At 35.1% G+C, this 25,508-nt stretch overlaps 1 protein-coding gene across 2 annotated transcripts in view; it reads left to right on the top strand.

Annotated features, from left to right (window-relative positions):
• Positions 1-25,508, top strand: part of SPRED1 (sprouty related EVH1 domain containing 1) — a 126,278-nt gene that overhangs the window by 39,845 nt on the left and 60,925 nt on the right. For both annotated transcript variants that reach the window (XM_033435835.2, XM_004274017.3), the window contains exon 2: positions 9,287-9,461. In XM_033435835.2, coding sequence (XP_033291726.1) covers positions 9,318-9,461 — 144 coding nt within the window. In that variant the 5' untranslated portion in view covers positions 9,287-9,317. The remainder of the gene's footprint in view (positions 1-9,286; positions 9,462-25,508) is intronic.

Raw genomic sequence — 25,508 nt, 5'->3', positions numbered from 1 at the left:
TTGATGGGAGGGGTGCAGGGTGTAGCAGCTTTTGACATCAGGGAGGGAACAAGGCTGTTCAGATCAATCTGCATTCTGCAAAATAGTCATCATTGTACTGTTAATGGCAAGTACTAGCTCCTGTTAGACAAATACTGTTTTGAGATCATAGCCCTTCAGGGAGTGTGTGTGTATGTATAAGAGTTCGGTAAATGTATTTTTGAATGGGTAATACATACACATGGTACAAACTTCAAAAAATATAAAAGGTTATTTAATGAAAGGAAAATTACCCTTGTACCTCTGTCTCATTTCCCCTTGCTAGAGAAACAGTTACCAGTTTTATTATGTAAAGATTCTATTCATATACAAGCATATGTGTGAATGTGTTTTTTGCCACAAATGGTTGCATACTAAACATACATACGTACCTTTAAAAAAAAACTTAATAGAACTTAGAGATCAGCTTACTTTGACAATGTAAAGAGCTTCCTTATTTTTATCATGGCTACATAATATTGCATTGAATAGATGTTCCATAATTTTACTAGTTTCCTATTGAGTCTTCTTTAGGTTGCTTTCATCCTTTTTTTCTGTTAAAAACAACATTTTTCTTTAAACTTCTCTTATAAAGGTTTAATTTCATACATGCAAAAGAAAATGGGTAGAAGTAGCATTTGCTGAGTCACAAAATATGTACATCTTAAGTTTTGATAGATATTTCCAAATAACCTTCCAAACGTACTTCCGTACTCCTCACCAACTTCTGTGTTAACTAATTTCTTGGTATTTGCCAATCTGATAAATGAATAATGGTCTTTAATTTGCAGTCCTCTTATTTTGAATAAAGTTAGGGGGTTTTGATTTATGTATTTCATGGCACCTATATTTTTCTTCTGTGAATTTTGTTCATGAACTTTGCCTATTTTATTCTGGGTTGTTGATTTTTTTTCTTATTGTTTTTGAAGTTATTTTTAAGGAAATACTGTGCTTGTTTTCTGTTAGAACAGTGTGTTGATCCTCCTCCCCCAAACACCCATACCTCAAAGATTTCCTTGCCCTCATCCTCAGAACCTGTGAATATGTTAGGACTTTGCAGAGGTGATTAAGGTTATGAGCTTTGATATGGGGTGATTTTCCTGGATTATCTGGATGGGCCCAATTGAATCACACAAATCCTTAAAATTGGAGAACCTTTCCTGACTGTGGGACTGCAGTCAGAGAGAGATGTGACTATAGCAGAAGGGTCAGAGAGAAAAAAATATTCCTGGCTTTGAAGATGGAAGAAGGCCACAAACTAGGGAATGTGGATGACTTGTAGGATTTGGAAAAGACAAGGAAACCCATTCTCTTCTACGGCCTCCTAAAAGGAATGCAACAGTGCCAGCACCTTGATTTTAGCCTTGTGAAGCCCTTTGGACTTCCAACTCATAGAACTGTGTAAATTTGTGTTGTTTTATGCCACTAAGTTTTCAGTAATTTGTTATAGCAGCAATAGAAGGCTAATACATATTGCTGTACATTTTTTCTCAATTTGTTACTTTTTTTTTTTAACTTTACAGGTTTTTTTTTTTACTATGCAGGAATGTGTTTTGTATAGTTGAATTTATCTTTTTATTTTTTAATGGCCTCTGGATCTTAAGCCTTTTCTACTACAAGATTATTCTAAAACTTACCATATTTTATTCTAACATTTTTATCTCATTATGAACTCTAGTATTAATGTTGGTTCCGTGTCTTCTACATTCTGATCTCTTACTGACAGTGAATACTTTTATTTATATCAGCTCTTCTGACATAGACTAGAAAACTTCATAAGATCGGCGCTGGTAGTCAAGGAGTTGGGGGACATACTAAGACATGGACAGTAGTCATGCCAGAAGGCAGGGACATACTAAGTGTTAAAATTTTAAACTACTTTGGCAGGTTGATGATACTGTTTAGCAGAAACTAGAATGGTTGATTTTAAAGGAATATTTTGTGAATACCTCTTTATTCTTCAGATTTTAGTTTTATGTTTTCATTCTTGTGGGAGACTTCCCAGATGCCTATGACTTGGTTAGATGTAAATGTTTCCATCATGTAAGCAGTTTGTGGAATATTTTGATAACTGATGCTGATACTTAGCTGTGGTTAAAAATTTTTACTAGAAGTAAAAAGTTCTGATGGGGGGCTGTCTCCTCAGTTTGTTATATAAAACTATCATAAATACAGAATGAGGCGAATTTAGGCCATTTCAGAATGCAGATATTGTAACATCATAGAGTTAGTTTATTATATCAAGTCCATATAGTGGTAACATTTATTGAGTACCTAACTGTGAGCCAGGTACAATGCTAATAAGCACTTTGCATAATTTCCTCATTTAGTTCTCAAACCCTGCAGTAGATGCAGTTATTATCCCCATTTTACAAATCAGGAAAATGAGGGTACAGAGAGTTTAATTTGCTCAAGATTTTAACTTTTAAATGATTCAACTGCCTTTGGAATCTAGGAAATCTGACTTGCTATTAAACACAGTATTATTAACTGCCATGTGGTGCTTTAGACTGATGACTGCTGCATGGAAAATAATAAGTGTTATAGTTTTAAAAGTTGCCAGTACAGGGACTTCCCTGGTGGCACAGTGGTTAAGAATCTGCCTGCCAATGCAGTGAACATGGGTTCGAGCCCTGGTCTGGGAAGATTCCACGTGCCGCGGAGCAACTAAGCCCATGCGCCACAACTACTGAACCTGCACTCTAGAGCCAGTGAGCCACAACTACTGAGCCTAGTGACACAACTGCTGAAGCCTGTGTGCTGCAACTACTGAGGCCGCATGCTGCAACTACTGAAGCCTGCGTGCCTAGAGCCCGTGCTCCGCAACAAGAGAATCCACTGCAATGAGAAGCCCATGCACCGCAACAAAGAGTAGCCCCCGCTCGCCACAACTAGAGAAGGCCCACGTGCAGCAATGAAGACCCAACTCAGCCAAAAAAAAAAGTTGCCAATACAGAAGGAGTATTTCAAGACCTTTATCTTTCTAATTAAACTAATTCCTTACTTTCCATATCTGTAAAATGAAGAAATAACCCATCTCATTGGGGTTGATGCAGTGAAGTTCTGTTAAAACACAAGTCAGAGTATTCTACTCCCTTGCTTTTGTCACCCTGTGGTCTCTTTATTGTGATAAATTAGAGTACTAACTTTGTTCGTGGTGTGCAAGGCTTGATACAGTAAGGTCCAGTAAGTTAAGTATTATTTCATTTCTTACCCTTCTCCTGCTTATGCCTGCCATCTTCTTTTGAACTTAATATTCGTCCTTAAACATGACATACTTGTGTCATGCTCCCTCCATGGAGCGTCCTTTGCCTTTTTCTACCTGATATACTGCTGTTCAAAATCCACATCAAATATGAATATTAGTCATTTCCTCTCCTGTACTCCCAATTTGTGTTAATATATCTTTGCCCACTAACTTATGAGCTTCTATAGGGAAGAACCATAACTTTTAAATTTTCTTTATGTTTGAAGCATATAAATAAATGCTTACTGGATAAGTGAATAGTCCTAATGTGGCTATCTTCTAAATATCATCTGCTTCTTTATAGCTTAGAAAGCAAGTAAGTACTTACACTGTGAGGTGCTATATCATAAATTACTTCTATTAAATGCTTCCTTTTTTTATACCCAGTCTCTGTAATAATGTTTAACATTTTGGATGGTAATGTTTAGTTAAAATATACTGTAGAGAACATAGGATGTTTTGTCACTGTAAATATCCCTCTATGGGAAAATATCATAAATTCTCATTGTACTGAACAAATCTTAAGGAATTCTAAGTATCTTCTCTTTTTTGTTGTTGTTCTTTGAGGGTATTTCGGGCTATTTTGTTTTGGTACAGTTGTAGTTAGAAATGGAAAATAGTTATGTTTGCCTCCTGTATATGGATTGCTTTCATATCCTCAAGAAGGTTTTTCCCTCATCTTTTGTATTGTTTCCTGTTGCTACTGTAACAAATCACTACAAACTTAGTGGCTTAAAATAATGCAAATTTATTATATTGTAGTCTGAAGGTCAGAAGTCCCAATGGATCTCAATGGGCTAAAATCAAGTTATTTGTAGACCTGCATTCTTCCTGGAAAATCTAGGGAAGAATTCATTTCCCTGCCTTTTCCGGCTTCTAGAAACCCGTATTCTTGTCTCACGACCCTTCTTCCATCTTCAAAGCCAAGTAGTGTAGCATTTTCAACTCTCTGATTCTGACCTCCTCTTCTGCCTCTCTTTTCTACTTTAATTGCTCTTATTTTGGTTTCATTTTCATTTTCTGAATATTACTTAACATATTTCATTCACTTGGAAGTATAATTTTGTGGTGTACTTAAGAGAATGTGATGTAACTCTTCTTAACCAGCATTCAGATAACACATTTGTAAGGAATTATCATCTTGATAAATCTGTAAATTATAGGACCTAAAAACCTATTGCAGAGCAACTTTGCCCTAGGGATTAAATGTTCTTAATCTCAGGTTTGTGAACCTCTTGGAGGGGAGTGTGAATCCCCAGAATTGTGTTCAAATATAAGTTTTTAGCCATATATGTATTTTCTTCATAGGAGGTGGATAACTGTGCTTTAATCACAGTTTCAGTAGCATCTAAAATACCTTTCCTTTGTTTTTCTTCCCTTTTCTCTCTGTTCTTCTTTCTTCTCTCTATATATAGACACACACTGTATATATACTACATCTTCTTAATCCAGTCATATGTTGACAGGCACACTTGGGTTGCTTCTGTGTCTTGGCTATTGTAAACAGTGCTGCTATGAACATTGGGCTGCATGTATCTTTTCGAATAAGTGTTTTCATTTTTTCCAGGTATATACCCAGGAGTGGAATTGCTGGATTATATGGTAGTTCTATGTTTAGTTTTTTGAGGAACCTCCATACTGTTTTCCATCGTGGCTGCACCAGTTTACATCCCTACCAACAGTATATACAAGGGTTCCCTTTTCTCCACATCCTCTTCGACTTTTTAGATAAATTACTGGGAACAAGTGCCTTTCAGCTATTTTAAAGAAGACCAAGAATGAAATCCTGAGTTTTTGACAATAAGAGTACATTGTCATTATATAAACATAGCTGTTGTCTCAGAGACTAATAGATTGCAAACATGATACCCAGAGAGAGTAAAAAATCCTACAAATTCTTAAATTTTAATTCCATGATGGCAAATACTATTTTTCTTTATTTTCCACATTTACTAGAATGGGCATCTATTGTCCACATGATCAGGAAAAAACATTTGTTGTTATTTTAAGTAGGAGACTGATTTCGTTCCTTGCTCATAAGTCATTTTTATCTAAGTAGGGGATTATAATTACAGATTTTAATAATGCTACAAAGCAGAGTATAACAAAGTTTATAAGAGCTGCCACTAATGTCTTTGGGAGTGGTTGCATGTTTTTAGACAGGAGTTACTGTTTTTATTTGGGGAAAGAAGACATTTGAAGGCAAGGAAGTTATGAGATTAAAAGCACAGGTGAAAAGTTTAACCTTGGCAGGAAGGAAGGTCTTTCAAAAAAAACCCCACATTAAACAACTTGAAAATTTTTGTGTTAAGTATTCTAGTCTTAGAGCTTAAAGTTGAAAGCTGAGTTGTTAAATTCTAAACTAATGAAGGCTGTGGTATAGGGAGTACAAATTTATTTACATAAGCTTCTAGAATACCTTAAAGTTTAAAGGATCGACTTGAATAGTTAAGGGAAGCACTTATATATTTGGTATGGTTGAAAACACGAGATTCAAAAAGCAGTTTATATAAATTATTGGCCAGCTTTAAAACCTCTTTTGTTGTATTAAGGTGAACAATGAATCAGGCAACCTTATTCTTCCAGTAAGGAAATCTTTATTTTATTCAATTTTCCTAAAAGGGCAACATATCTCTTCTAGGTGGTACTTTCATAAAACAGAAAAAAAGAAATTGGAGTGGTGAGGAGAATTATGTTAGGGATACTTTTGTTTAAAACATATTCCTGCACTGTTAAAAGTAACATTCTAAAGTTTCTACAGTATTTTGAGTAAAGCCAAGATATAGTTAAAATGTGTTTTTAATTTATTTAAATTACTTTTAATTTATAAATATTAATTATAAAATAATTTTTGGAGAAACTGAAAAATGAAGGGAAAATATTCTAATATCACCATCATAAAATAACTTTTAAAATTACTAGGGTTTTCGTGTATTTTCTAATACTCTTGCTTAAGCAGTTTTATATTTTAAAAATACAAAATATGCCTAAGAAGCATTATACAAATTGTAAGTGAGAATTAGTAATATTCAAAGATGATAAAATAAGAGTCCATATGCTCTGAAGAGGATAACTGCTGCTGCACTCTGAAGTTAAAATATACACTGAGCTTCTAAATGGGGTTATTTTCCTCCTTGGGTCTCCCCAGTCTTGTAGAATCTAGTATAAAATTCTTAAATTTTCTAATTTACTACATAATTAGGTGAGAAGGAAGAGTCAGGATCCTAGAGTAAAATAAACACTTAAATAATTATGGGGAACTTGAATTTTGGTTTTGACCGAAGTTCTACCTTAATGACTTCGTAACTTCACTGAACTTCAAATGTGCTGAGCTTTACATGCATGAGTTCAATTCACACATATTTAATCTGAGCCTAATATGTCTAAGTTATGTGCCATGTTTCTGGTATATACTTAGACTTAAACTCTTAATAAACCAAATAACCTTCATTTACTATTACTTCTATCCCTCCAAGATGGTTTCCACTGTAATCTTCTCCAGCTTCTTGGGATGCATGTCATGTTTATTTATAGTAGAGGTAACTTGTTCCAGCTCCTCCCGGAAGGAGGATTCCAATTTGATATCTACCTCAGCCCAGTTTTTATGCACCCATAACTCCTCTGATCAGTTCTCTGAACTGAAGATTGGTAAGAATTGGCCCCAGGCAAGAATCAGAGCCTCTAAACAACTGAATAATAAAAAACTTAGACAGAATAGTCGTCTGTAAATCTAAAGACTTTCAGAACTTCTATACAAAGAATTATTTTGACCCTAGTAATAGAGGATTTTGTTTGACCTTGTAAATTTTATTTTTTCCCAGCTCCTCCCTGGCTTTGAATTACCAGTATGACAACTACTTCAATTTTAAATTCTTTGTTGTAGTAATAATTAACTTATAATAACACTTATATAGTGTTTATGTGTCAGGCATTGTTTACGTTTATTAAAGGTAGGTATTGTAACTTTCTCAAGGACATGTAGGTACATTGCTGAGCTAGGATCCAACTTAATAAAGTTTGACTTTAGACTCCTTACCAACAACACAGTGTAGCTTTAAAAGTATACAACTCTCTGGCCAAAGACTTGTGTCGAGACTATATGAAGAACTTCTAAAAATCAATAATAAAAGACAGCACAATAAAAAATAAAAGACTGGGACTTCCCTGGCGGTACGGTGGTTAAGACTCTGCACTTCCACTGCAGGGAGCATGGGTTTGATCCCTGGTTGGGGAACTAAGATCCCGTGTGCCACACAGTATGGCAGAGAAAAAAAGACTTAAAAAGAAGGCATATAAATGTGACCAATCAGCATATGAAAAACATGCACAACATCATGCATCCATCATGGAAAATGGATATAAAAATCACAATGGGTTACCACTTATATACTTACTACAATGAGTAAAGTTTAAAAAACTGAAAACAACAAGTGTTGGCACAGATGAGGAGTAACTGAAACTATCATACATTGTTGATGGGAATGTATAATGATCCAATCACTTTGGAAAACAGTTTGTTAGTTTCTTATATAGGTAAACCTACTACCCTATGACTCATCAATTCCATTCCTAGGTAATTATTAAAGAGAAATGAAAACATACGTCTACAGAAGACTTATACAAGAATGTTTATAACAGCTTTATTCATAATAGCCAACAGCTAGGAACATTTCAAATGCCCATCAACATAAGAAAGAATAAATGAATTGTGATATATTTATTCAGTGAGAGGACTCTGCTTAGTGGTAAAAAAAGAATGAAGTACTAATACAACAGTGTAATGAGTGAAAGAAGTGAGACAAAAAGGGTACAAGTCGTGATTCTATTTGATTCCATTTATGTGAAGGCCCATAACAGGCAAAACTAATGTATATATTAGAAACCGGGGATAGCAGTGTTACCTAGGTTACCTATTTGATGGGAGGGAGGCTTCAGGGAATTTTCTGGAGTTCTGTATCTTGATTATCATGTTGGTTGTACAGATGTGTAATTTGTCAGAATTTGTTGAACTTTATATTTAATATCAATATGCCTTATGTGTAAAGTAGAAAAAAAGCAAGGGGTAGATCTCACACAAGCACTCTGACAACAGAAATGACAACTGGCAACTTAACACTTAGAATGTGCAGAGACAATAAGTAGCACATAATTGTTACATTGAACCTCAGTTGATAGTAGTAATAACCAAGACATGTTTAAGTTATATTCAGTGTAATTTTCTAAGAAGTCAGCAAGGTATACCACTTTTAGAAAGGATTTCATTAATAATTATTAAAAGTTTTACAACTAAAATGCTGAGATGTCAGTTATCTAGAACATTAGTATATGAAACATTACTTAGATTTTATGTAAAAAATAGTTGTGGCTAATACTGGGAAATGATTCTAAATGGAATTAGAATATGGTCTCTCTTAAGAATAGTCTGCCAAAAAGAGGGCATGAAAGACCAATTTATCTGATAACTTACTAAAATAAAACATGTTTATATATATTTGTGATTTAGATTCCCAGGTGTTAGAAATAATCAAAAATGTGTCTGAGCTAATAAACATGTTTGTTTCAGCATTTTACTTATATTTCAAATATGTTAGAAACATACAGATGTCACAATTAAATGTGCTAAGATACAGCAGTAATTTGTCCTGATTATATTGTAGGAGGTGGACATAGATAAATATGATGGCAGACTGTAGTTTGACCGTGTTTGTCTCTGGGATCCTTTGTTACATGTTCCATGGCAATCAGATGTGCTTGAACTACTCAAATGATGAATTGAAATAATTGAGCTGTAGTCTTTTATTGTGAGATTGGTCTTCAAAATAAGTTAACCTTTAAGTCAGTTACTCTGTGGTTTTTGATCTTTTTCAATCAGGTTACTGTCTGTGGACTGTCATGGAAGTAGTAAACACTTTAGTTACTACACGTTAATTGATGTGGTCTTTGGTTTCTCAAGCAAGACTGACACCTTGGCTGTTTTTTGTTTATGGAAAAGCTAACTTCTAATCTTTGCATCTATTTTAGTAATAGTTATGCACGAGTGCGAGCTGTGGTGATGACCCGGGATGACTCAAGTGGTGGATGGTTACCACTTGGAGGGAGTGGACTAAGCTGCGTCACTGTCTTCAAAGTCCCTCACCAGGAAGAGAATGGCTGTGCTGACTTTTTTATCCGTGGAGAGCGACTCAGGGACAAAATGGTAATGAATAATGCATCTATTGCTATAATTTTAAAATTCTATAGAATGAATTTTCTGTTTAAAATTATGATTAGTATACTATTATTTATGAAAATTATTTTTGTCCAGGATCAATGATTGTTTCTGTAGCTCTTTTAAAGTTAAAGACAGCAAAACATGCCTGTTTCTTTGCAGCTGGGACTGACGTTAATGTGCACGTGTTAGAGGGGAGCTGCTTTTCTGTTAGGTTTAATGCAAGAACATTCATGAATAGTCCCCCTAGTTATTAACCCAGGTACACCATCTTCCCCTTCTCCCCACTGTTGCCTAGACTGGAGGTTGGCACTATAGTCCACAGGCCACATCCAGGCCTGTCATGTGTTTTTGTACAGCCCATGAGTTAAGAATGGTTTTTACATTTTTAAATGACTGGAAAAAATCAAAGAGTAATAATTTTATGAACATGAAAATTATATGAAATTCAAATTTCTATGTCCATAAGTAAAGTTTTATTGGAACATAGCCAAGCTGATCTGTTTACATTTTGTCTCTGGCTGCAGTGACAGAGTTGAGTAGTTGCAACAGAGACTGTAAATATCTGGCCCCTTATAGAAACATTTTGCTGGCCCCTATCCTAGACTCTTGTGTTCTCAGATTGTTTCTCTTCATCCCCTATCAATCTAGGCTCATCATATGACTACCTGGTGGCCATCCTAGGTTTTAACTCTACTATCTTCCACCCAGACAAGTGTTTTCTTACATTCATATATTTAAAAATTTGAATCTAACCTTTGATAATGTTAGACGTCTACTCTCTCTTAATTAGTGTAGAAAGCTCTTTCTCTTTTATTTCATTTGTGAGCCAAAAACAAATCATATCTAAAAAGCTGAGTAATGTTAATGTCATTCCTGCATTAAGCAGAGAGCATACAACTTAGAAGCAAAAAGAGAATAAAAGTGTCCAAAATTTCCAAGACTCTTGAACATAACTGTTATTCCCTTTACCTATATATCTGTGGATTAGTTTGTGAGCTCATTCAGCATCTATAGTATTATTTCTATTGAAAATGTGTTTTAAGTGTTGAATAATTCTTTTATACATGAACATTTTATACTACTTTTAATTTTGGTTCTTGGTTTCTGGATATTTTTTACTACTGAATTATTTCAGTAATTTTAAAAGTTGCCTAACTTGTCTGTGCTCCAGTTTCTGTCTCAGTTAACTGGAGAGTTTTCCTAAATCGTCTTGAAAGCCTTCTAACTCTAATTTTTTGTGAGTTTAGGATTTACTACTGTGTATCTCAATTACCCAGAATGTGGTTTTAGGACTAGGAAACCCCATTTGAAGTCAGAAGTATATATGATAAATTTAACATGTCATCTCTAAAAGTTTAAATATTTAAATGTGGTTCTGGCCTTGGATAACATGGTGGCTAACATATACTGATGCTTATTTAAAATATGGCTTGTAGACTTCTAAGAGAGAGCCTATGGTGACCCATCCTGGAGTGTAGTGCTTTTTGTCTGAGCTGTTGATAATTGGCGAGTGTTGGAGAAGAAGTTGTAGATTTTAGAAACTGAATAAAATAGTGACAATCTAAGGCATTTTTTAATAGTAAAGATGGAAAAAGAGAAGAAAGAAGTCAAAGGTGGAGAAAGGGAGGGAAAAAAAGCTTGCTAGAAAAAGCATAAGAACAAGGAAAAGATGACCTAGATGTGAAAAAGAGGGAAAAAAAATATCAGAGTGAAACAACACAGTCGACCCTACGTATCCATGGATTTCACATCTCTGGATTCAACCAACCACAGATGGAAAATATTTGGAAAAGAAATTACAGAAAGTTCTAAAAAGCAAAACCTGAATTCTCCTTGTGCTGCCAACTATTTACATAGCATTTACTTTGTATTAGGTATTATAAATAATTTAGAGATGACTTAAAGTATATGGGAGGGAGGATGTGTGGGTTATATGCAAATACTATGCCATTTTATATAAGGACTTGAGCATCTGCAGATTTTAGTATCAGTGGGGGCTGGGGGGCGGGTCCTGGAACCAATCCCCTGTGGATACCAAGGGACTACTCTATTGGCTATATTGATGAGCATGGACAGTTTACTTGAGGAAAATTAAATAAGGAACCAAATCTGCATCACTAGGAGTGAGGCTGGTCAGAGATAAACTCAGATTAATGTTTTAGGTGGTTGCTCAGAGTGTGGCTTTGACATAAGCTTAGAGAGAGTAAGCCTGGGATTTGGACATAATACAAACTTATTTCCTAATGTGGGACATAAAAAAGGGCCTTAACTTAATCCTAAGGTGTAGAATCATAATAGACTAACAAGAAAATAGGTTCTTTTGATAGAAGCACTGACCTAGGAATCAAAACGGTTGTTTCACTTAACCATTTCTCCTCGAGGAAGCTTGTTATTTGTGAAACAGGAATGATAAATATATCTCAGTGTAGACATAAAGGAAACATTACTTTCAATTGGAGGATTGTCTTAATTCTTGTAGGGAATAGTTATAATAAAGCATTTTAGGTTATGGGGAAATTGTATGACCAAAGGCAGAGGCAATAATGCATGGCCATAAATTGAAAGTAGCAGTCTTGTGAAGTCTCAAGACAAATGGGACAGTGACATTGAAATAAGCAGATTAATTGGCCCCTTCTGCTGCATAATACACTTCTAAGATACTTCTGAAGCAATTACAGAATTGAAGTATTATTCTTTTACATTATCACCGCATTTGGGGGTCATTAATGTCCCTTTCTATAGATATTTTTATTGATTGGCTTTATTTTAATCCATTTTTCTGGGTTCTAGTAATATAAAACAGGTGTACACTGTGACTGTTGAATCTATAAGTTTACAAAGTTAATGATAGTTTTCTTTAATATCCTTCTTGATGAGTAAACTGAACTTTAATATTGTTCCTATGTAATAGTTAATCATGTAAAAGATAGTGCTACAAACTGTGTTCTTTACCCATTTTGTCTGTGGGTCACATCTTAGAGTCCTCTACCTTGGATGAATTCTAGAAATGAAGTGAGATACCTACCCCTCATACCTCAGGAAAAAACTTGTGTCCTTTAAGAAAGAATGGATAATTAGTAATGAGGTACCTATAGCCACTTGTGTAGCTAATAAAGAAATACTAGATTATATATATATATATATTTTTTGCGGTACGCGGGCCTCTCACTGCTGTGGCCTCTCCCACTGCAGAGCACATGCTCCGGACGCGCAGGCCCAGCGGCCATGGCTCACGGGCCCAGCCACTCCACGGCACGTGGGATCCTCCCGGACTGGGCCACGAACCAGTGTCCCCTGCATCGGCAGGCGGACCCTCAACCACTGCGCCACCAGGGAAGCCCTAGATAATATTTTAAAGAGGGCTTATAATAGTCAAAATACTAGTTACAGTAGTGAAGATGAAAGATGGCTTTTCTGAAGAGTGAACGAAGCATTTAGTAGAAGATTTTTCCAGTCTTAGATTTACAAGTACTTGTACTAAAAATGTCTTGTTACACTTCCCAGAGGGTTATATTTCACTCTTTTTTTCTTTTTTCTTTTTTTTTCTTTTTTTTTTTTTTGATAAGAAAGGGAGCACAAATCAAGAGCAGGCTGATGAGGATTTTTCAAGAAGGTGGTATTTTGTATAATTTGCTCAGTATTCATTCATTCAGAGTGACCTGAAATTATTTCCTCTGATGCTTACCTATAACTTGCTTGTTTTTGTGATACTTACAAAGGTAGAGTTTATTTCCCAAGTTGCTAATCTAAATTAGAGCTTCCCAAGCTATGTGCCATGAATAGGTAAAAGTGGCTGGAGCCTCCAAGTCTCTTTGCCTCTTAACCACTAGGCTCCTTCTCTTTTCTGGTTGCCTTATAATTGTTATTTTTCTGAGTATGCCTGAGAAATAAGTTGGAAAGCACTGCTTTATGTAATTGGCTTTCATACTTTATTGATAATTCAGGAGAAATTGAAAAAACACCAGGCTTTGGTGTTGTAGCCCAAGATAATGAAAGTACTTTCTCCCAGATACTTAGGGATGTATGGAATGGTCTTTGACAAGGATAGCTTCTCAGAACCCCTTTTCTTGATATGTATGAGTTGTAGCATCCATTTCCTTCTAAATCTTTATAGCTTTGATTTCTCCCTTTAATTCTTTAATATAAATTAGTGTTATCTTGGATCACATTTTTTTAAATGCTAACTAAAACTTAACTGTTAATTTGTATAAATAATCTTTACTGTAGTGCTTCAGATCTCCATGATAGAAACTTTCTCTTTTGCATTCATTTTTCTGTAGTGGCTCTTCTCTATTGGTGTGACATTGCTATTTTATAGGCAAACATTTTGTCATCTTACCATATGTATATGTTAAATTATTTGATCATTTTTAGTTGAATTGTATGTGATAGGAAAATCTAAAATACTGAACTATATAATACACTTTTAAAGTCTTTATAAGTACCTGAATAAACTTTCAATAATGATATTAAATTTTTGCTAAAATATTTACTACTAAACAAAGTTTTTAATAACTGTGGGGATCTAAATTAGCCATTCTTAAGCTTTTATTGTAGGACAATAAAATACTGTAAATTTACTAATCAATGTTATTGTGCTTTTTAAAGCATATTGTGTGCTAAGAGATGACAAAAATCGAGTGGGCTACATAGAAAGATACAGTAAGACTTACAACCACAACCTCTGTACTTAAGATGTTCTGTGGAAAATAGAAAAAGGCACTGTTCAATGTCAAAGCAAACTTATAGCTATCATTATAAACTTAGAGTTTATACTAAGTATAATAATTGAAACAAAGAAAGGAAAAAGCAGGAGATATCAAGTTTAGGAAGTTGCCAAAGAGATTAAGGAATTGTTTTGGATTAATAAGTAATTAGGTTGTGGATAAAAGTGGTTTATAAAAATTAAAATGCCTATGAGATAATAGTTCTGTTGTTTAAAAAGATACATTTCTAAAATGGAGTTTCTTTACAGTTATTAGAGCCTAAAGCAAAACTCGAGTATTTTTAAAGAAGAAAATAAAATGATTATAGCATAGCAGTAGCTTTATTAAAAATGAGACTCATCCTCCTTTCCACCATGGGAAACCCCAAAAGACCAGGGAAATATCTTTCTGCCTTGGATTGAACTTTATAAAGTACAGAACAATTTTCTGCTTAGCCTTTCCCACTGTGCCTCTGTGAATTATTCTATTGTGAAACATCAGTCCTTTTACAGTACTCTTCCTCCACTAAAAAACCAATTCTGTTAACTGGCATTACCCTTAGGACTCAGCAGCTCTGTCTCTTGAAAGATACTGGTTTTCCTGTTCACCATAATATCACAGAGTTGGGAAATAAGTGGGAGTGGGAGTAGAGGTAGTGTCAGCATTTTTGTTGTTCCTTGTTCCCCTCACAGAATGTTACTATATAACCCACATATAGACATTTTTTTACTGATACTCTGTACCATTCAGAACACCATCCTTTAGCTTTTATTTTCATCTACTGATCTTAGCAATTCCTTCTAAATGCCAACTTTTCCACATCTGAGCCTCATCATCATTCTTGGCTACTTTTCTTTGCATGGCCTGACCTTCTGGTCTTCATTTCAGCGGGCTACTTTCCTGGATCTGGTTGTTACCAGAACTTTTCCATTTGAGGAGTTTTACAATTTCCTGTCATTTCTATTTTATTTCCCATCCCTTGCTGTACAGTTTGATGCTTACTCTATTATCTGTGCCACTCATTTCGCTAGATTCCTTCTGGCTTCTTTTATTATTTTATTATCTTTATTATTATTTTATTATTATTATTCTTTAATTCTTTTATTATATTTAGTATCTTTTATTATTTTCTTTTTAAATCCAATCTGAATTTTCCTTATCAGTCATTTAAACCGCTCTTTCATTGATATTTCAGTGGAAAATATGTTGCTGAGTTGTTTTTTTAAAAAATTTATTTGTTTTATTTATTTATTTTTGGCTGCATTGGATCTTCGTTGCTGCGTGCGGGCTTTCTCTAGTTGTGGCGAGTGGGGGATACTCTTTGTTGCAATGCATGGGCTTCTCATTGCTGTGGCTTTTCTTGCTGTGGAGCATGGGCTCTAGGAGCACGGGTTTCAGTAGTTGTGGCATGTGGGTCAGTAGTTGTGGCACATGGGCTTAGTTGCTCCATGGCATGTGGGATCTTCCCGGACCAGGGATTGAACCCGTGTCCCCTGCATTGGCAGGCGGATTCTTAACCACTTCACCACCAGGGAAGCCCCTGTTGCTGAGTTTTAATCTTACCTTACACTAAAGGAACTTTGTTGAATACCCATTGTTAAAAGGGAAAATTCAGTATTTAAAGGTGAGTCTTTCATGCAACAAATATTTATTGAGCATCTACTATTTGCTAGATATTTGCTGTTCTAGGCACTGGGGATATATAAATGGACAAAGACAGAAATCCCCATTCCTAAGGGAACATACATTGTGGTGAGGGCCAGAGAAATACTACCGTAAATAAATAAGTAAATGAACATTATGCTATACATAATATTAGAAAGTATTAAGTGCTGGGGAAAAAGGAGTGTAGGGGATTTTTTGTGGGGAGGTTAGTTAAAGTTTTACTTAGAATAACCAAGGAAGACCTTACTGAGAAGATCTAGGTAACATTTGAATAAAGATTTCTATAATGAACAAGGCCTTATATTTTAGTTTATATGTTCAGATTTTTAAATCTTCAGTATTCTTAAAGTAGGATAAATCTATATTCTTACTTAAATTCTTATGCTACACTGTATAAGATCTTGGACTTTTCATGGATTTGGTGAATGATATCAAAGTCTGCATCAATAATAGTCAGAGGGCTTCCCCGGTAGCACAGTGGGTAAGAATCCGATTGCCTGCCACTGCAGCGGACATGGGCTTGAGCCCTGGTCTCGGAAGATCCCACATGCCATGGAGCAACTAAGCCCACGTGCCACAACTACTGAACTTCCACTCTGGAGCCCGTGACCCACAACTACTGAAGCCCGTGTGCCGCAGCTACTGAAGCCTGCGCACTTAGAGCCCGTGCTCCACAACAAGAGAAGCCACTGCAATGAGAAGCCTGCGCACCGAAACAAAGACTAGCCCCCGCTCACCACAACTAGAGAAAGCCTGCGCACAGCAACGAAGACCCAACACAGTCATAACTAGATAGATAGATAGAAAAAAATAGTCATAAACCTAGGTATGAGTGATTCCTCCATTTATTCAATCAGGTCTTCTTTATTCTTGATTCTGTTTCATCCTTTTCATCTCTACCCCTCTTCAGTCTTGTCTGTATTATTGCAGATAAGGTTTCTAATATTTGTTCAAGGCCCAGTTTTCACCTCTCTCTAACTTTTATATTGCTTACAATACTGAACTTTCTAAAGCTTGGGTCTCATATTCCTTTAGTAGTTTCCCCAAAATTCCTAGATACAATTTCATCTCCTTAATTTCACCACAATAAACTCGTATAATCTGACCCTTACTTCCTTGAATCTATCTACCTGTTTCCCAAAGACAACACTTCCACGATGTTGCCTTACTGAGTTACTCATCGTTCACTAAAAGCATGCATTGAACTTAGAGAAATGCTAGCCCCTCTTTTACATTAATTAAATACTATAAAGATAGTATACTACAAGTTGTATGTGGAATAGAGAATGTGTACATACAGCTTGCTAGTCCTGAGGAAATAATAATGGCAGAAACAATTTCCCTTTTATTGTCACAGGTAACTCACAGATGGACAAATAGGAAAATTGAGTTAGAGGAAGCACCTTGGGCAAACCAGTTTTGCTGTGAAGGACTGTAATTGAAAGAAATGCTAATAATAATAACATTCATCTAGTTTAGAATCACCTGTTCATTTTAGGGTCAATCCATTGAAAAGATAATAAATTATACTATTAATTACTTTTCTGTACAACCATGAATTTTGTGACTTTCTCCCAGCAGTTTTAAAATAGTTCATTCTTTAATACTACTAATATTCCTTGAAGGGGAAAAAAACCTGCCTGCTGCATTTCTATTCTCTTTCTTTTGGAGCAAAAAATAGCTGTGTGTGTGGCGGGGGGGATGTTAGCGGTTTCCTGTGTTTGTGTGTGTGTGAGCGGTTTCCTGAAAATTAAGATTTAGAATGTAACCCATATTACCTTCCTGGTTGCTATTATTTCCTCTTTTTAGAAAATGTCAGCTTAATACTTATTATTCAGTTGTTTTGAACTAACATTTCATTCTTTAGTTATTGATTTATACTGGTTGATCTAGTCTATCAGGTTCATCATGATTATCTTGGCTTCATCTTTCCCTTTTATACCTGATTGTGATATATTTCACAACCTTTCCATTACATTCCCATTGCCACTAAACTATTATAATGGATAATAGCCTCCCTAATAGCTAAAGCCCAAAATCTTTGATCTCAAATTATTGACCTTACTTAATAGTTTTCTAAATATTTCCTTACTAAATTATAATCTGAATGTAGCATGCTTTTAGTTGATTGGTTGATTGATATTATTCTTTTAATTAATCAACAGCTGTTTGAGAGCCTTCTGTGTACTAGGCTTCTTTGTTTTTAAGTTTAAGGTGTACACTGTGATGGTATGATTTAGACTTCTTGTATCAGTCTGCTCAGGCTGCCATAACAAAACACAACAGACTGGCTGATTTAAACAGCAGAAATTTATTTTCTCACAGTTCTGGAGACTTGGAAGTCCTAGATCTGGGTGCTGACTTTTCTCTGGGATAGATGACCAAGAGTACAGTTGCTGGGTTGTATGGTAGTTTTATGCTGAGTTTCATAAGAAACTGCTAGACTTTCTTCCTGGGTGGCTGTACCACGTTAAATTTCCACCAGCAGTGTATGAGCAATCCAGTTTCTAGGGATTCTTGCCTGCATTTGTGTAGTCAGTATTTTTTATTTTAGTCGTGTTGATACGTGTGTAGTGGTAGCTCGTTGTAGTTTTAATTTCCATTTCCCTAATGGCTAAGGTTGAATATCTTTTTATGTGCTTATTTGTATCTTCTTTAGTGAAATATCTGTTTGTGTCCTTTTCCTGTTTTCTCATTAGATTGTTAGTTTTTTTTGCTGTTGAGTTTTGAAGGTTTTTTTTAAATTTTAGATACTAGTCCTTTTCAGGATATATGGTTTCTAAATATTTTCTCCCAGTCTACAGATTGTCTTTTTAACCTTCACGGGATATTTTGCAGAGCAGAGTTTTAAATTGATGAAGTTCACTTTATCAGTTCTTCCTTTCATGGATCACATTTTAGGTGTCAAGTTCGTGAACACTTTCCCTAATCCTGCGTCCTGAAGATTTATCCTATTTTAAGTTTTATAGTTTTATATTTTATATTTAAGTCTGTGGTCCATTTTAAATAATTTTTATATAAGGTGTGATACTTAGGTCAAGGTTCAGTTCTTTTGCCTACAAATGTCCAATTTTTTCCAGAACCACTTGTTGAAAAAGTTGTCATTTCATTAAATTACTTTTGTACTCTTAAAAAATCAGTTAAGCATTTTTATGTAGGTTCTCCATTTTGTTCCATTGCTCTGTCTATCCCACAATAGGTATCACATACTGTTTTACTGTAGCTGTATTGTAAGTCCAAATAGTGGGTAAAGTGATTTCTCCCATTTTATTCTTCTTTTTCAATATTATTTCAGCTATTCTAGGGTTTGTGCCTTTCCATATAAATTTTAGAATGATCTTGTCTATGTCAACAAAAATCTTTACTGGATTTTGACAAGAATTGTATTAAACCTGTTGGTCAATTGGGGAGAATTGACATATTTACTGCGTTGAATCTTCCAGTCCATGAATGTGGTATGTCTCCAGTTTAGGTCCTTGAATTCTTTCATTAGCATTTTATAATTTTCAATGTATAGATCCTAAAGATATGTTTTGTTAAGAGTATACCTAAGTGTTTAATTTTTCTTGGAGCAATTGTAGATAGTATTGTGTTTATAATTTTGGTTAGTGCATGCTCATTGTATGTGTATAGAAATTCAATTAATTTTCGTGTGTTGATCTTGCATCCTGTTACCTTGCTGAACTGTGAGGTTTTGTGGTAGATTCCCTGGGATTTTCTAATGTAGACAATCATGTCATCTACAAATATGAAAAGCTTTATTTCTTCCTTTTCAATCTGTATACCTTTTTTTTTTTTTTTTTTTTTTTTGGAGGTACGTGGGCCTCTCACTGTTGTGGCCTCTCCCGTTGCGGAGCACAGGCTCCGGACGCGCAGGTTCAGCGGCCATGGCTCACGGGCCCAGCCGCTCCGCGGCATGTGGGATCCTCCCGGACCGGGGCACGAACCCGTGTCCCCTGCATCGGCAGGCAGACTCTCAACCACTGCGCCACCAGGGAAGCCCTGTATACCTTTTATTTCTTTTTTTTTTCCTTATTGCAGTGGCTAGAACTTTAAGTTCTGTGTTGAATAAGAATGGTCATAGTGGACATCCTTGCCTCATTCAGATTTTAACGGAAACATATTCAGTCTTTCACCCTTGAGTATGATGTTAGCTATAGAGTTTTTTATAGATGATTTTTTTGTTTTGTTTTTTGGCTGTGTTGGGTCTTCATTGTTGTGCGCAGGCTTTCTCTAGTTGCGGCAAGCGGGGGCTACTCTTCATTGCAGTGTGTAGGCTTTTCATTGCGGTGGCTTCTCTTGTTGCAGACCATGGGCTCTAGGTGCGTGGGCTTCAGTAGGTGCATGGGCTTCAGTAGTTGTGGCTCGTGGGCTCTAGAGCGCAGGCTCAGTAGTTGTAGCACACAGGCTTAGTTGCTTCGCGGCATGTGGGATCTTTTCGTACCAGGGATTGAGCCCGTATCCCCTGCATTGGCAGGTGGATTCTTAACCACTGTGCCACCAGGGAAGTCCCTATAGATGATTTTTATTGAGTTGCTGATAATTTTTTATTATGAATGGGTGTTGGAATTTGTCAAAGGTTTTTTCTGTGTCAGTTGATATGATCACATCTTTAGCTTGTTGATATAGATTACACTGATTGATTTTTTTAATGTTGACCCAGCCTTGTATTCCTGGAATAAGTCCCACTTGGTCATGGTGTGTAATCTTTTTGTATATTGTTGGGTTTGATATGCTACTATTTTTGGAGAAGTTTTGTGTTTAAATTCATGAGAAATACTGGTCTGTAGTTTTCTCTTTTTTTGGTACTGTCTTTGTATGGTGTTGGTATCAAGATATTGGTGGCCTCATAAAATGAATTGGGTAGTATTTCCTCCTCTTCTGTTTTCTGAAAGAGTTTGTGAAAAATTGATGTTAGTTCCTCTGATAATATTTGGTAGAATTCTCCAGTGAAACCATCTCAGTATAGAGATCTCTCTCTCTCTCTTTTTTTTTTTTTCTTTTTCTTTTTTGGCCACGCTCTGCAGCTTGTGGGGTCTTAGTTCCCTGATCAGGGATCAAACCCTGGGCCCTTGGCAGTGAAAGTGTGGAGTCTTAACTGATGGACTGCCAGGGAATTCCCAAGAGTGATCTCTTTTTGAGAGCTTTTAAATTACAAAATCAGCGTCTTTAATGGTTACAGAACTGTTTAGGTTTATCTATTTTATCTTGGTTGAGTTTTGATAATAATGTGATTTTCAAAGAATTGGTCCATTTCTTCTAAGCTGTCTAATTTGAGTGTAAAGTTGTTTTTAGTATCTCAAGTACTGTTTTAAAGGCTACAAGGATCTTTAGTAATATCCCGTTTCATTCCTAAAATTGGTGATTTGTGTATTCATTTTTAATTTGTCAATCTTACTAGAGATTTATCAATTTTGTTGCTTTTTTTTAGACCAGCTTTTTGTTTCATTGAGTTTCCCCCCCATCTATTTTCAATTTCTATTTCTGTTCATTTCTATTATTTGATATTTTCTTCCTTCATCTTGCTTTGGGTTTATTTTGCTCTCCTTTTTCTAGTTTCTTGAGGTAGGAACTTCAATTATTGATTTGAGATCCTTCCTTGTTCCAACATCCATAACCTTTTGAAAGACTTCAATTCACTGTAATATAAAGGTTTGAATTTATAAAGTTTAACCTTATTTACTAAATTATTCAAATCTTATGTATCCTTTTTGTGTGTGTGTTTGCTTCAATTTAAAGGCTGAAGATCTACAACTATCATTATGTTTTTGGATATTCTTGTGTTTCTAAATGGTTTTTTTGTTACATAGATATTGCTGTGTAAGTCAGTTAATAAAGGTTCATGGCTGTTAAATTCTTAGATCACTGAGATTGATTCCATCAGAATTGTACAGGCCCCTCTCCAAATTATGCAGACCCAGTTGAGGGTGAAGAGAATTGTTTAAGCTTATTTAGTTTTATTCTAGCAATTCAGAGTTCTGACAGCCTGTGGGGACTTGGGAAAGAGCCAAGTAAAGAAGCAGGGGCATATTGCCTGTGCCTAAGAATTTGCCACCAGGAGTTAGAGCAGTATCCTAATTGTGACAGTTCCCTCCTCTGTTTTGTATCTCATCTCCTGTTCCCTCACCTTGTCGCCTTTCACTATCATTTTCTACTGATCCAGTTTCTTTAATGGTTACAGGTTTCTAATGGTTTTCTATTTTCAATCAGTTTTGGTAAGTTATAATTTTTCTAGGAAATTGCTATTTCACTTAGATTTTCAAATTTGAGGTCATAAAACCTTACATTGTATTGTATTCTTCGTTTTTTAATATTTATTTTATTATTTATTTATTTTGTCTGCGCCGGGTCTTAGTTGCGGTACGTGGGACCTTCCTTGTGGCATGTAGACTCTTACTTGCAGCATGCAGTCTTCTTAGTTGCGGAATGTGAACTCTTAGTTGCAGCATGCATGTGGGATCTAGTTCCCCAACCAGGGATCGAACCCGGGCCCCCTGCATTGGGAGCACAGAGTCTTACCCACTGGACCACCAGGGAAGTCCCACACTGTACTCTTGATTACTTTCTAAATCTTCGCTCTGCTTCAGTTTTGATTATGTAGTCACGGTATAATTATCCTATTTAGGAAATTTAACATAAATGTAGTACTTTAGTCCATATTCCAGTTTCACCAACTGTTCTAATAATGTTCTTACAACATTTTTGTTCTCTCAGTACAAGATCATGTAGCATTTAGCTGTCATGTGTCTTTATGCTCCTTTAATCTGGAGCAGTTCCTCAGTCTTTCTTTCACGACATAGACATATTTTTAAACTATTGGCTCCCTCCCTTCCTTTTGTGGTAGCTGAACTGTTATTATTTGAGAAGAAACACTACCACTGTTCCTTCTGTTACTTTTAAAATTTTTTCTAAAATCTTATTCATCTCAGAATCCAGCTTTGAACACAAATTTTTATTACTAGATAATTAGTAAAAATGTGTTATTTGATAACAATATAGTTTCATATTTCATAGAATGCACTGGTGTCCTTTATAAAAGATACTAGTTTTTATGTCATCCAGAAAACTAAAGTTCATAATACAAGGCAACTATTTGAGATACCAATTATTGATTTTGGTTATCAAGTAATTTAACTTGAATATGGAGTTTTTATTTCAAAAATGAAATGTTTTTTCCTTGATTCAAAGGTATTTCAGAAAGTTACTAAAGTAATTTGTCTAGTTACCACCTATTACTACATCTTAGATAATACTTTTTGTAAACATGTAATTACCTACTTGTAAGGTAGCATCTATAATAAAGTTACATAGTAGTTTGAAAGTACATTTTTAACTTTGCTCTCCCAAATTATTAGTTGTTATTAGTGAAACAGAAATGTACTTATACCCATTTTTGGCTTGGTCTATTTTAAATTCTTCTGGCAAACAGTCCAGTAATTTGCTTTATATTTCCCAAAATAACTTGGAATATATCTTCAGAAGTTTTAGTTATTTAGTAACTGTGGTGTCCCCTCCCCCACTTTTTTTCTCTGTAATTTTTTCTCTGTAATATATCCTAGAATTTCTTTCAGAAGAAGGAAAAGCATTGGAGATTATGTTTTCACTGTCTTTAGACTCAAATAACTTAAGCTTCACGGAATCTATTCATAAGCTCTTTGAGGTCCTGAGTACCTTTATTTATCATTCAAACTCCTCCCCCTCCCATACTCAAAAAAGTAAATACTGACCTCTCAGGCTTTCATAGCAACTGTACTATTATGGGCTAGTGGCATCACCTTGTGACCAAAATCACCACTGCTACTAGTATGTATTGAAGATCTACTCTGTTGTCAGACACTATTTGAGTTCTCTGTATGTATTGCCTTATTTAATTCTCAAGTCAGATGGGTAATGAGTGGTGGAGAGTAGATGGGACCCAGCTGTTCTAAGCTGTAGAACCCACAAGCTTAATTAATTTCTATACCAAAATTCCTCTTACGCTTTAATAACATTTTTCTTCTTGGGAAGTGTATGTGTACTGTTCCTGTTCCTTCTGTTATTCATATCTTAATTATTTTATTTTGGAAATTTTTTACTCATGTGAAGAATATCCATTCTCATTAACCACCTTTCTTCTTTTCCTTTCTCTTTTAACTCTTAGCTTGGTACTGTAAGGAAACCACTTCTGTTCCCTGACTCCCTTGGTCTATATAGATTTTAATATATTTATGCTAATAGTAGTTTCGCTTTCCTTAAATTCAGAGTTCACCTGTGCATCTGTTTGTTCTTTCATAATATCTATTTAACCTTTTTAGAAGAAAGACAAAGAATATTCGTTCTTTTTGTTACCACTATCTCAAAAGACTTCAAGATCTTATTAATCATGGTTCCAAAAGTATTTATCTAGCTAGAAAAGACTTGTATGTCTTAAGCAACTTAGACCTATTTAGAGTCTATAATATTAAAATGTAAAGCTGTTCTGCCAAATACTCCTTAATATTCTCCCTTTGGTATAGTCCCCTTCCTAAAGGTGGTTCCAGTCAGTCTGTTTGCAGTGACTATATTCTACTCAAACCTAGTCAGGTATATTGGTATGTAAAAGTCTGAAATTTTTTCTTTTAGAGGTGTCAGTATAAAAACATTTAAGTGCTTTTGAATTTGTTGTTGCTTTTTCTAGTTAAATTTTTTTCCATTATTCTTTTTTATAGTTTATAATAAATAGTGATTCTTTTCTAATCCCAGTACACTTGTAGATGATCCAAAAGTTCAAAATATTCTAGTACTGATTATAAAACATGACTCTTTAATTTCTTCTTCGTTAACTAGCCACGTGCTTAGTGGATCCATTAGGGGTTATTGATGTCAAGTTGTTTTGGCAGCATATTCTTTTGTAGTTATTCTTGTTGAGTCACTCTTACACTTAATATTCACTTTACAGTTGTTATTTATACTCAATATCTTTTCTGCTTATTAATTTAATATATAACCTGTCTTCTTTAGGGTAGAAATAAGGGCAGTGCCACTAGTCTACTTTCAAATTTATCTTTCTCTAATTTATACATGTCCTTCATGGTTACTATGGAGGTCTGATGAAATTCACATCACTCCTTAACCCCGGAAAGTATAGTCAATTAATAATTAGAATTAGCTAGAGATGTGTTTCAAGTTTGACAGCTGTTTACAGACTATTTTTACGGTTATACTTTTAATGGCTTCTGGCAGTTGCTTTTAGGGTAGTCTTAACAGAAATTAAAATTAATCATTTCATTTTGTACTAGATCTTCTCTTGTAAAAAAGTTCTAAGAGTGAGTGCAGGTCTTGTATTCTGGGAGAGATGTAACCACTTCAGGCCTGTAGAACACCTGTTACTTTACTTTATTGGTAATTAATAGATATAACTCCCTACTGGCCAGAAGTAATTTATCAGGGTACCTTATTTTTCCAACAGCATAAATAATTCACCTGGCAGTGCTGGATTGGTTGATCGTAATCTCTTGGCAAAAATGTAATTGCCATTTTCTACAGTTTGTTTGCTAGTTATTCCAATCATAGATATGGTAAACTTTGAATCTGCTTCCTGTATGCCTGTTACTGTTAATATTACTGTGATCTTAAGATACAGAATTAATACAGTGAAAACTGCAGTGAACTAAAGTCAGAGCACATTGTTCTGATATAGTTG

This window comes from Orcinus orca, chromosome 2 (assembly GCF_937001465.1).
Source record: "Orcinus orca chromosome 2, mOrcOrc1.1, whole genome shotgun sequence".
NCBI classification, from domain to species: Eukaryota; Metazoa; Chordata; class Mammalia; order Artiodactyla; family Delphinidae; genus Orcinus; species Orcinus orca.
Note: the sequence above shows the minus strand (reverse complement) of the source record. Positions and strands in the feature narration are given on the sequence as shown.